The sequence below is a fragment of the Aspergillus melleus genome (genome assembly GCF_016097325.1).
Source record: "Aspergillus melleus strain CBS 546.65 chromosome Unknown contig3, whole genome shotgun sequence".
Classification (NCBI taxonomy): domain Eukaryota; kingdom Fungi; phylum Ascomycota; class Eurotiomycetes; order Eurotiales; family Aspergillaceae; genus Aspergillus; species Aspergillus melleus.
Window position 1 is genome coordinate 179,210 of NW_025763372.1, and position 12,562 is coordinate 191,771.

General features: G+C 49.8%; 2 protein-coding genes across 2 annotated transcripts; both read left to right on the forward strand.

Moving 5' to 3' along the window:
- Positions 1–414: 414 nt before the first annotated feature.
- LDX57_005071 (aspartate aminotransferase family protein) lies at positions 415–1,851 on the forward strand (the record flags this gene model as incomplete). The annotated part of the gene is made up of 2 exons (XM_046086751.1): positions 415–641; positions 699–1,851. The coding sequence occupies 2 exons, from the start codon at positions 415–417 to the stop codon at positions 1,849–1,851; spliced, it is 1,380 nt and encodes a 459-aa protein (XP_045942716.1).
- A 980-nt stretch (positions 1,852–2,831) lies between these two features.
- Positions 2,832–3,299, forward strand: LDX57_005072 (uncharacterized protein; the record flags this gene model as incomplete). Its single annotated transcript, XM_046086752.1, has 1 exon — positions 2,832–3,299. The coding sequence occupies one exon, from the start codon at positions 2,832–2,834 to the stop codon at positions 3,297–3,299; it is 468 nt and encodes a 155-aa protein (XP_045942717.1).
- Positions 3,300–12,562: the final 9,263 nt, after the last annotated feature.

The following is a 12,562-nucleotide window of genomic DNA, read 5'->3' on the forward strand; positions in this document are numbered from 1 at the left end:
TCTCGATGAGAAAGGAAGAAATCATGACCCATCGCAAGCTCTTGCAATACTGCCAGCAGCAATGTGGCTGAGCCACACCGTCCGTTAAGGCAGCACCTTTCGTAGAATACGAGCTCCTCGCATTCCGGCCAGTCAGGACATGGCACGGCTCTGTACAGGGTGATTCATCTTGAGTCCAGATGGGTGGGGAATTCCTTCCAGGTCCCGAGCTATCATTTTCGTTAGACTCCTGCGTTGTTGAATGGCCAATCTTGGTTGTACACTTACAGTGCCATCGCATCGGCTTTCCCGACATCGGCGGGGTTTTATCGGGCGGGGAAATGACTTCACTTCCAAACACATCTCACTCACTACCTTTAAAATCACAGGATTGACATCGACCCACAGCCCTCACAGAGACCTGAAAATACAAATATGGCAGCTTCACTGGACCCACACAGTTCAGCGCAAAAAGCTAGGGATCTTCTCCTTTCGGCCCAGCAGCGTTATGAGAACCAGAACCCGGAATCAGCCCGACTGCACCAAGAGGCCACCCAGTATCTCCCTGGTGGAAACACCAGATCAGTCTTGCACACCAGTCCATTTCCAATCCGCATGCAAAAGGGCCATGGCAATCGCCTTGTTGATCACGATGGACACGAGTGAGCTGAACTCCTAGTCACAGTCGACAGCATCAAAACATGCTAACGAGCACTCAGGTATCTAGACTTTCTAGGCGAGATGACCGCCGGCTTGTATGGGCATTCCCATCCCATGATTCGCGAAGCCATCATATCAACGACCAACGAAGTCGGCTTGAACCTCGGGGCGTCAACAACGGCTGAGGTGCGTCTGGCCAAGACGATCTGTGATCGCGTTGCTTCCATCGAGCAAGTGCGGTTCTGCAACTCAGGAACGGAGGCCAACCTCTACGCATTGAGTGTGGCGCGCCAGGTAACGGGCTTGTCCAAGGTCATTGTATTCGAAGGTGGATACCACGGCGGTCTGTTATATTTCGGTGACGGCATTGCAGCCAACAATGTTGACAAGCAGGATTGGATCCTAGGGCAGTACAATGATGCCGAAGGCGCCAGAAAGTTGATCGAAGAGCATAAGGGGACTGCCGCGGCGGTCCTTGTCGAGACGATGCAGGGCTCTGGGGGCTGCATCCCGGGGAGTGCAGAGTTCTTGCATGCGGTGCAAGACGCGGCGAGAGAGAACAGTCTCCTCTTCATTCTGGACGAGGTCGTCACGTTCCGACTGGCGCCTGGAGGCCTGCAATCGCGTATCCTTCATCCCATGCACGGCGGCCCACTGCAACCCGACCTAACGACACTGGGAAAGTCCGTCGCAGGAGGCATGACGATCGGCGCATTCGGGGGCCGACGAGATTTGCTCGCCGTTTATGATCCCCGGAAGCCCCAGATCAACCACTCTGGGACATTCAATAACAACTCTCTGGCCATGAATGTTGGACATGTGGCTCTCTCATCCATCTATACCCCTGATGCCTGCGTTGCGCTCAATGCGCTAGGCGATGAGCTCCGCCACGGCCTGCAGGAGCTGGCCCGTGGTACGAAGATGGTGGTCATTGGCGTTGGTGCCGTTCTCAATTTCCATTTCCTTCCGTACCCTGATCTTGAGCCTCCAGAATTGAAGGTGAAGGATGTACGAGATGTGACCGTAAGTCAAGATAGTGCTGAATTCCTTCTGAAGGACCTTCTGTGGTTTTATCTACTCGAGCATGGCATCTGGATCGCTCGACGTGGGATGGTTAGCTTGATGTTAGACACGACGAGGGAGGATGTGCAAACTTTTCTTCGCGTTGTGGGCAGTTTCCTGAATGAATATGAAGATCTGGTGAGATTGTGATTTACCACGGTATGAGATACCGACAAAAGCATGTATATAACGAACCAGTTTGTTAACCAATGTGGTTTCCCGAGAATCACAGGCAGAATATGAAATGAAATACACATGGGTAAAGCTTTTGCATGGCCAGATCATCAGCTCGGTCAAAGACTGCTCAGACTGGCCGGCGTCCTATTGACAGCAGCGTATCTACAGGGTCTCATAAGAAACTATACTCTTCATGGCCATGCGCTCGGAGTGCATACCCTCAAGGCAACAAGCATCTATTCGGCTGAACCGCCCGAGTTCGAGAATCTCTTCAATCTTATTGAAAAAGTGGTGGATATGGCCATTATCTCTAGGGTTAAAGAACGGCAGCAATGTTCCTTATAGAGGAAATGGGCCAGAACTGGTGCCAGAATTACGAATGAATAGCTCTGAGGACGATCACCCCTAGGGTATCTGTAGAATCTTGCGGTCCACTCGATAAAAGGGATAATCGAGTAGCCAGATTCATACCTGAACATAGCGACATGCCATTGTCGGTCATTATAGCAGAGTTATGAATATTTTATCAAACCATTCCAATTCCGAGATCAGGGGTTTAAATTGTTATACTTGATGTAGCTTCTTACTATTACTTCAAACACTTAGACCATCGTGACCGTCGTCATATCAATAACATCAATCTATAATAATAGCCCTAAAGCAGACCAGTCAACAGCTGAACCCATCCTATCTCGAAGACCAGCACGAATATATACAGATATCCATATAGCGGTATTTCCGCATCCTCGCCCCTCATCGCAGCGTCCTTCCCGATACGGAGAAAACTCCCTTGTCAAGACACCTCCCAACGGACTATATTTAACAAACATCCCATGTTCCCCTCCTCTTCCTTCTCTCTAGCTCTATCTCATCTCATCCTCTTCGACAATCATCTGATAAACTCTCACTACCTAACAAACATCAAACCTACTCAACCACTAAGCCCCCTCCAAATGCCTCCTCCCTCCGATCCAAAACCAAACAACCTCCCCACGCACATCCCCCTCTCCCACACGACAACCACACCACCCGAATCCTTCCCCCCTTCAGAAAACCACGGCGACATAACCTGGCACACCCTAATCTCCACCCCGCAGACCCCAACCTCCGATCTCAGCGCCGGCATCGCCGTCTGCCCGCCTCGGACGGGCCATCTCTGCGCGCACAGACACACCCAAGCAGAGATATACCATATCCTAGATGGAGAGGGCGAGATGATCATCCAGGGGAGGAAGTTCATTGTCCGCAAGGGAAGCACGGTGTTTATTCCTGGAGATGCAGAGCATGGGATCGTGAATGTAGGGGAGGGGGTATCAAGGTGGTTCTATGTTTTCCCGACGGGGAGTTTTGGGGATGTTGTTTATCGGTTTTCGGAAGGGAGTGGTATCGTCAATGGGAAGAGGGAGAAGGGGAAGCTATGATTGTGATTTTGAGGGTTGGTTGGGGAGAAACTGATGGTTCTGAGGTGTGTTATCTGGTTAATTTAGTTTGTGTATAGCACACAAGCTGGCTCTCACACACAGTTACATGGCATGCAAATGTGGCCTGCCTTACACGATACCATGTTTACTGTTCTATATGTTGAATCAGAGAACGGAACATCGTAGGAACATTTTCGAATATTATGCCAGTCATATCACCAGGATTCTCAGCACGGTTACGGATCGAATTTGACATTAAAGACCTGCCGGTTCTGACAGAGCGAGGAAGTACCTCGTTTGCTTTTATGAGTTGCCCATTATTTCCTATCTGCCGGAAAGAATATCTTGTTGGTAAACCATGATGGTGTTCCGGCCAAATGGAAGGCGTGATCGATCCGGTAGGGCACGAAGTTCAAACGCTTTTGGGTTTCCCTATTTCATCTGTTGCATCTCATGTCAGTTATGCCTTCCAGATTAACTTTGGGTTGGAGGTAACTAATCTGCCCTCCTGCAGAAGATTCCCCAGGAGCTCTAGGACAGAAGATCTCAGCTGATATCGATAAACCGCACTGGACCGCGATCAACATCGAAATCCCATGCATGCTTTTGCGGTCAATATTTTGGTCCATGCCCAGCACGTAAGTTTGAATGACTGTCATCTGACCTTTCACACTTTGACAGGAAGGTTCGGTCTATTTAACGCACGAAATGGCGGTCAACCCCCGAACCTACCTCATGGAAACGGTCATAAGGGTCATCCAGAGCTTATCATCTGTAAACATCTGTATTCCTACCCGGCCGAGAGTTCAAGGCTGAAGTCGTTGTTCGGGTACCGCGCAACGTGCTTTACCACGCCGTAGGCCAGCATCGTTTCACAATCACAATCTCTGTACGACCTCACAAGTCGAGGAGATCGGCAAGTGTGGAATTGCTGACAACGTGGCGGATTTGATCAAGTCATAAATCCTGGTTGTAAGCCAATAGTCAGCATCAAAGAATGCATTCTCCTGATCCTCCCATTAGCCCTATGCTCATGCAGGGTCGGGGGATATCATGATTCATGGAAAGATCAGCCCATCCAGACGACTTATTCACCGATCATGCCATTATACTTCACATCCACGTTATCAGGTCGTCTCTGCGCGTGAGGGGTTTCGGCCGAAAGATGCCTCCGTCTGGTTTGACTTCTGAGGCATCTCGGTGCATAGATTGCTGGGTCAGGTCGAATGACCCTACTGTTTCATCGAAGGAACCGGATATCACCCGTCAAGGTTCGCTCCGATAATCGGATCTATGCGTGTGTCCTAGAAGGCTCTCTGCCTTTTTGCCTTTCGGGCGATGTCTAAATTCACCTTTCATCATATCCTCTGCGGTTTAGAAGACATCCAGTTGCCCGGAGCAGAGCGCTCCCGCCATTGCCACAACAATGCATGCCTCAAATCAACTGAACGACTGCGTCGACACATCCAAATCTCCAAACCTAACTCCCTTGCCACGGACAAAGAGACGAGCAGTAACCCGCGTCTATCATAACATCATTGGCGCCCTCCAACCCCCCACCACGCCAACAAAGCGTCCGCACGCCACGCGCTGGGCACCAGCCACCAACGACCGTGCTCAACATGGGCTTGTGTAATGATGAGTGTTTTAGCGTCGAGCAGGGGTTTTTGTGAGGACTTATGGGGGCGAGGAGTATGGGGTGCGTCGAGGCATTGGTTTGATGCATGGAGATGACGAAGGAGGTGGCTATGATGGAGAATTGAAGTAGATTGGAAGGTCCAGAAGGCAAGTATGTACAGTACCTTATCATTTGTCAAATGACAAGCCTAAACCACAAGGTGTCAACGTCCGACCCCGCACCAACCGGCCCACTGCATCCGCGCCATCTTCCTCCCTCCCTTGGACAGAAAATGTACCTGATACAAGCAACGTCTGAGCTGTCAACCAATCCACCTCCTGCACCCCGCAGTTCTGACTAAATGTTTCCAGAGAGGGCAGAGAATACAGCTCCAGCCTATCTCCTGTCTGGGAGCTCCGTGCCACCCGTTTCCGCGGGAGGGGGCAAACAAAGGGAGGGGGCAAACACCATCGACCGGGCTTATCGCGCTCGGATCTTCGCTACTCCTGTCTGTCTGATCTGGGGTCGAATCAGATCATATCACCTCATATCATTTCATAATACGCGCCGTTCGCCTCATAAGCGACGATGCATAACTCCCTAGCTGGATGGTGATACCCTATTCGATTGTCCATGCAATGAAAATGCCTGGTTTGCTAACGGGTCGCTTGCTATCCGGACTAATCGGAATGGCAAATTGTTTGCTTGGTCATCTGAGAGACAACAATTACTTGCTGATAGCAGACTACACAAGTATGACAGGACGGGAGGAGAGGTACTTATTGGACGAAGGGGAAAGACCGATCCGGTTGATCCGCTTCCCTTGTCTGTTTCGATGCAGTTGGGATTCCATGGGTCGATGGTGTTAGCTAGCTGTCACTGTCACTGTCGCTGTCAGCGGATGGGTGCAGCAGTACCGTGGCTTAGGGGCTCGTACTCGTGTGTTTTGTCGACCAATCGATTCAGCCTTACCCTTTTGTCGCTTACAATTCTTTTCTTGGGAAGCTGCTAGCTAGATGGTTTGGTTTTGGGAACAAAGAAGTGATCCGAGGTTGAAGGTTTGTATACACGCAGCGTCTGCATTCGGTACGGCGTGAGATTGGTGGTGCATTGTTGGGATTGATATTTCAATGCGTTATAACCTACGGATCGCAGGTAGAAGATTCAATTGATAATAGCATGGTCGCTGGCTGTTTCGGAGTCTTCCATCTTCATTATAGTATTTGAAGTCTAAGCATAATCGGTCTCTTGAGTTTGACCCAGTAGTGAAAGACAAGGTTATAGAATCCAGAACCTTTCAGCCAATTGTGCATTCTTTTGCCCGTTTAGCTTCGAGAGACACGGATGGCATTCATGAAACTTTCTGGGGTAGATTTAATGTCTAGTTATATGAAAGTCAATCGGGATGAGGTCGCTCATACGTGGGATATGTAGGAGCCTAATCTTTCAAAGAAACTGTTAGTGTACGTCAAGGAGCAGGGGTTTTGGAATATGAGAATTACTAGAAATCACCAAAGCCATGTCCGAAGTTTCATTCACCGAATCATGATAGGATGCTCATCTTCGTTGCCTTTCATGAGGGTGGCTACCGAGTTCCTTTCTCAATTTGACAACAGTTCGACCCGGAACTTTATTCTCACAGAATATCATAGTTTTCCTATTGACTGGGTTAAGTCTAGGTCCTAGGTCACTCAATGGACTCGTCGATACACAGTAGAAAGACTAGGTTTACAGAAACGTTCTATATCAGTCAGACAGGATGATGTGTAGAATGCTAAATCCATTGATTAAAGCACAAAGACACCAATCAGATTACCAAGAACGAAAGGAAGTTCGAGAAAAGACCTGTACCACCTACCTTCTCCCCAATGTATTGAACTTATGTAGACAGAACAGCGAGAAAAAGAAGACCAGCTCGACAACCTCAAACCCAACAACAGGAACCCAAACCAACACCAAACACCGAGACAAGCCCCAAGAAACCCTAAGATAACAAGACCAACTCAATCCAATCTGCAAGAACTCAGATGACCTTCCTTCCTCTCCCTTTCCTTCCGATCCCCAATCGATGGCGTGACGAATCGTCCCGACTCCGAACCTTTCCTCCCTGCCTACCTACCTAATATAACCGCGTATCTCGTCAAGCACAATATTAAGCTTGTTTCGAACAGCGAAACAAAAAAAAAAAAAAAAAAAGCAAATCCCCCTAAGGAGTCAGTCATATGAGCCAAACCAAAACAAACGGGTCCCCTACTAGGTGTAGGTAGAGGCTTAGACCTCATTTCCCTTTCTTTCTTTCATCTTTAGTTAACTACCTCTAGGTAGGTGGTTCAGTTCTCCACCCGCCGACGCACGTAAGCTGCGGGCCCTCCCCGCTTCCGCGACATTGATCATCTTCCCGTCGGCTTGCGCGGACTTGCGCCGTGATGGACGTGCGTTTATTCATACCCCGTTTTTTTCTGTGTACACGGACATGGTTGGGGCTTAGTTCTAGTTCTAGGTGAGGGACTAGTTAACTAGATTACTAGGTAGGTAAGGTAGGTAAGGTAGTGAGGTAGTGAGGTAGGGTTAGTGCTGATATGACAGAACGGGATGAGGTGGATAGGTAGATGGCTTGGCTTGGCTATCTAGGTATCTCCTCCCGGGCTATCTTCCTGTTTTTGGGTTACGATACAGAGGGGTATATAGGTCCAGCCAGGGAGATAGGAGAGAAGTGGAGATTCCAAAGATCCATTTAATTACCGTAGGGCACACGTGAGGTATCAAGGGAAGGTCCATGAGCTAGCTACCTAGACGATCCATGATGCAGCTGGTATATCCATGTAATATTGGCAACGCGCGTGCGGTACGTATGTGTATGTATGTAGGATGTTAGGTGGTTTGGGATATCATGCAGTTCGAGGACTTGGTGCTTTATCTTCCTGGGGTGGATGGCTGCTGGATTGCTTGTTCTGTCTATGCAGATTGCATTCGAGGGTTATGTTTACTGTCTGGCTGGCCAGTGGTTTAGCTAGGGCTCTAGAGTGATCGGGGAAAGTTTCTGGTTGAGCTGGAAGCGGAAGATTAGAGTCCCTAGTCACAGATGGCTGGGATGGACAGGGCATCTAGACGGTCGCAGTCGATGAGTGCGGAAATATTGGCCGTCAAAGACACCTGCGACGCAACCTATACGGGTTGGTAGGTAGGTAGGAGAAAGCAACACAATCCCCAGACCAGAACCCCGCTTCTCTATTCTCCATCCCTTAGGGCCTATTTCCTCGGGCGCGGAGTGCATTGAATACGATAACAGAGAAGTTAAGATTATGCGAACGGGAAGACTGAAGTTCCCCGTGGGGTGTGAATCACTGGGGTTGAGCGCGTTGAGGTGAGTCCACGACGGCTGTGAGATGCGCCCGCTTTCCCCCCCCCCCTCTCGCTATGCTATGCTTGCAGGGTGGAGATCATCCGTGATCTGTGAGCTGGCCAGACGCTCAGATACCGGTGCCGTAGTTAGCTCTGCGTCCGTGGGATTCCTACCGCAGCAACAGGACGAGGGGAAGGAGATCTGGATCGCGTGCTAAACTTGATGGACATGGTCGAGAGAGTTTTCGGTGGAGAGCACTGAATTGACAATGTCACACTAAATGAAGAGATTTACCTAATAACTCCACCGTTAGCTCAACAGATCTTGTATGTACCGCCGAGAGGATTCGAAGAAGGGGAAAATAAAAACAACCCCCCAGGCAAAGTCAAAAGCACGTCCTCAACATCAGCACGGGATTGGCCCACCAAGATAAGCCCCAAAGTTTCACGTCCGGCGCGAAATCAGTCAGCAAGAGAGAGAGAGAAGGCCGGGCTCGAACGTGGCTGCATTGCCCGTCGATCGAGGTATAGCAAGTCTAGCTCGAGCACGGGAGCACTAAAAGTCGAGTAGTCGTCGCCGATTACCCGCTCGGGCGCCCAGCAATTCTGATTGGGAGGGCCAGAGACGCTCACCGGTACGGTCTGCTCCGTAGCCTGTCTTGGGAAGCCGACAGGGTGTAGGTATGCATGTATATCATCGTCGTAGGTACTCCGGACTAGTTGGCATCCGGAGTAGAGTCCCCTCCGAGGAGAATTCTAGTTTCAAGGGGCGCAGGATGGCGACTCCACTTGGAGAAAGCAGACAATGGCAAGTTTGTACGGGGTACAGGGAAACTAAACTGTACCTATGTACTTGTGTATGCATGTATATCGCAGAATCAGTTGTTTGCCTGTTTGTCTCCCTCCGCCAGCCCGACTGGTAACGATCCCGGAAAAAACCCCCGATCATAGGGCTTCTGGATTTTTTCCAATTTGCGCGATAGACGGGGTCGAAACTGACCTCGAAGAGTCAGAGCGGTCGTGATCTCAATGTCCTTCATGCTTTGAGTAACGGTGATTAACTGTCATTCCAGTCGGCGTGACTCGACTGTGTCTATAGTAGCGTATACTATTAATAATGACGGGGGGGGAACCAAATTAGCCCCTCCTCTCTGCCTCTCTGCCTGTCTGTCGCATCCTCGGAGGTCATGGCGGAGGGCCGATCGGGGGCGGCGCCTCCTAAATTTCGAAGAAGAAAAAACGGACCCACGTCTAGGGTCCGTGAGCTCTCCGGGTCGATGCTACCTCAAACTCTGCCCTTATACATTCTACTGCTCCCGGCGCCGGTATTGGACATTGGGACTTGTCTACGGTCGGGCTAGAACTTCAGCCCTGGTGGCGACTAAAACTCTGCCTCGCTAGCGGATCAACGACGGTCTGTAAGCGATACCGGACGATATCAGTGCTCAAATTCTAATATAACCAAGTGAGACTTGCATGGGGTGGATCGTGAAACACGAGAGATTAGTTGGTAGGGTAGGGTTATCAACCAATTCGACGTCGGAATCCGTTAATCTCCAATTCAGGGGCGAACGGCGGCGGGAAGAAGACAAAAAAAAAAGGATGCAAGCCACAATCAAAGAAGTTTTCGTCGCATGTAGTAGACAAGCAAGCAAGGGATGAGCGGCGCTATCTCGAGAAGTGCAATCTCGACTTGACCGTGTCGCACCGGCTCACTGATAACGGCCAGGATTTGATGTTTCCATTAGACAAAACAATTGCCAGATGATGCGCGACTCCTTTGTTCCTGGTACATCGGATCTACCTGGATCCGGCAAGCTTTCATACCAAGGACGTGGTACACCCGAAGTACCTTACCTTGGACCTTCCCTTGCCTAGACCGTTGCACGATCCATCAGTAATAAATTTTACCCGAATAAAAAAAAATATTCATTATAGGACTACCCTCGATGACTGGAATAAATTCCTTGCTCGACATGCAGACATGCAGATATGCAGATATGCAGACCACCCAACATCCTCTCGAGTCAACCAGACAAGTTGAGAATTTTGGATCAGCCAAGCCGTCAAGTACAACCGTCGCCGGTCAATCAATGCCTTCTTCAGCGTTGGCAGCGCTGCAGAAGAATTTTCAATCACACTAGAGTTCTCACCACAGAATACTCTGGCGGAAGGAAGGAGGGGGGAAGAAAGAGATTGACCAAAGTCAAATAAAAGAACCGGACATCAAGTCCTGAAAAGAAAAAAAAAATACTTGGGATCAGATTCTGATGTCATTCTGGCCATTTTTCAAGGAAAGTAGTTGGCATGAAGGGCGCTAGTGCATCCTTGCTGGGGTGGAAAGGGGATGGACGGAGTCGTAGCGTCTATGTATGTCGTTGAGAGATGAGACTAGCACTAGGGTCCTTGGAAGGGGGGATGGGGTTAGCTCCAGTGGGACTCGTCGCGATGCTAATTTAGCAGTATTGGTCGTGCATTTTCTGGCGTGCTCTGGCGTTGATAAAGAACTCATTCAACAACCACGGTCGGGCTTTATCGCCATGAAGATATCCGCTATCTAACCTCCGAGTCCAAATTCTAATTCATGCTAACCATAACCATAGACCATATCAGTAGATCCTAATGGCCGCAAACGGCAATCGCCCATGTCGATCCGGTCTTACCACCGACTGATCGCGCAATGTCCCCAAGTCGCACATGGTCAATGGTACAAGCACCAATAGGGGGGATGTTTCGACGATCGAGACAAACGTGCGCTTGAAAATGATCCCACAGTCCACACAGATCATATACATCGTAGAAGGATCCACCGCAGGGAAACACCTCCTGATGCAAGAATAAGGAGGTGGTTAGTTCGGGAGTGGGGGCTTATCATGTCCATTCCGGTGAAGACAACGGTCCGTATTGATTGAACATCACTCTCAGAGCCCCAAGTTTTACATGGTACTGAATATGTCACATAATATGTCGGACGAGTATCTAGAACCTCGAGGAGCGTCTCTGGTGGCTGTTGGTTGGGCGGTGGGGCGGTGGTTAGACCGGCGCTAAGATGAAGGCTGGAGACTGGAGACTGAGGGAGAGGAGGGGGTGGGGACAACATGACTGACAGATGGACTGATCACTGATTAGTATGTTAAGTTCCAGCCGGACAAGAATCCATGGGAATGGCAGTCCGGATACTTCGGTCGGGGGGAGGTGACGGTCGTGGCCTTATCTACTCCCCGTTCGAGTTCGTCGATCCATGGAAAAGGCTGACGGTTCTTTTCTTATTTGCTCGCCCTCATCTGTCGACGATGAGAGTGATTGGATTCGGATAGATATCAGTCCCTTTCTGATGGAACGAGAGTAGACTGTCATATCATCTTCATCTCCAGGCTGAGCCGCCAGCAGGATTTCGCACGGTGATGCGAGACAGTCGCTGCAGGGATGCACGGCTTCCTTGTTTCTGACATTCCTGCCTGGCTACAGAGTCGGAGTAGCTGCATAACGGAGTGCATTCACAGTCCCATACAGTCCCATACATGCGCCCAATGCATGGAGGGGACCACTCACAGCAAAATATTCCGGAGATGCAGCATGGAAGATCACCTGTCCTCCACCGAGCCACATGTACATCGTCTGGCAGTGAGTACATGATACTCTTGTCTGTACTCTGTCCAATTCGCGACCGTGGATCCGAGGAGGGAGTCAGTCCATCTCACACAAAGTACCTATTCATCATCGAACGGTGGAAGCAACGGCCGAGAGGCGAAAAACGAAGTATCAGCCATGGAACGCTACCGACCGATAGGGAGTGGTGGGTAGCAGTACAGAGTACAGAGTACCGAGTACAGTAGGACGTCGAGCCCTCGCAGACTCGCAGACTCGCAGAAAACGCACTGACTGGAGGGGGATCGTCCCACCGTCCCAGACCGTTCGATCGCCTAAATTAAGTTGACTAGCAAGCAAGCATGGCTCGTATTTACCGCTAGTACCACCTCCACTTCCATCATCGTTTTCCGGGTACGGCGGCAAATTTCTCGATGGCGCGCAGCTGGCGACCTTCTCGCCATGTTCGATGGCCATGGCGAAAGATGGCTTACTCAGGGGGAAAAATAGAAAAGTAGATTTTATTCTCCGAATCAACCGTATCAACAGCTTAAAGTTACCTCCAAGAAAATAAATCATAAAAAAAAAGAAATCGAAAATTCAATTCCCTCCATTTTTAGGAGAATCCGCGGAACTACAGACTACAGACCTCTTATCTTTACCGTACCTGTAACTCCTCGAGCCTGCCTCCTCTAGTTGCTGTTGCAAGACTTCC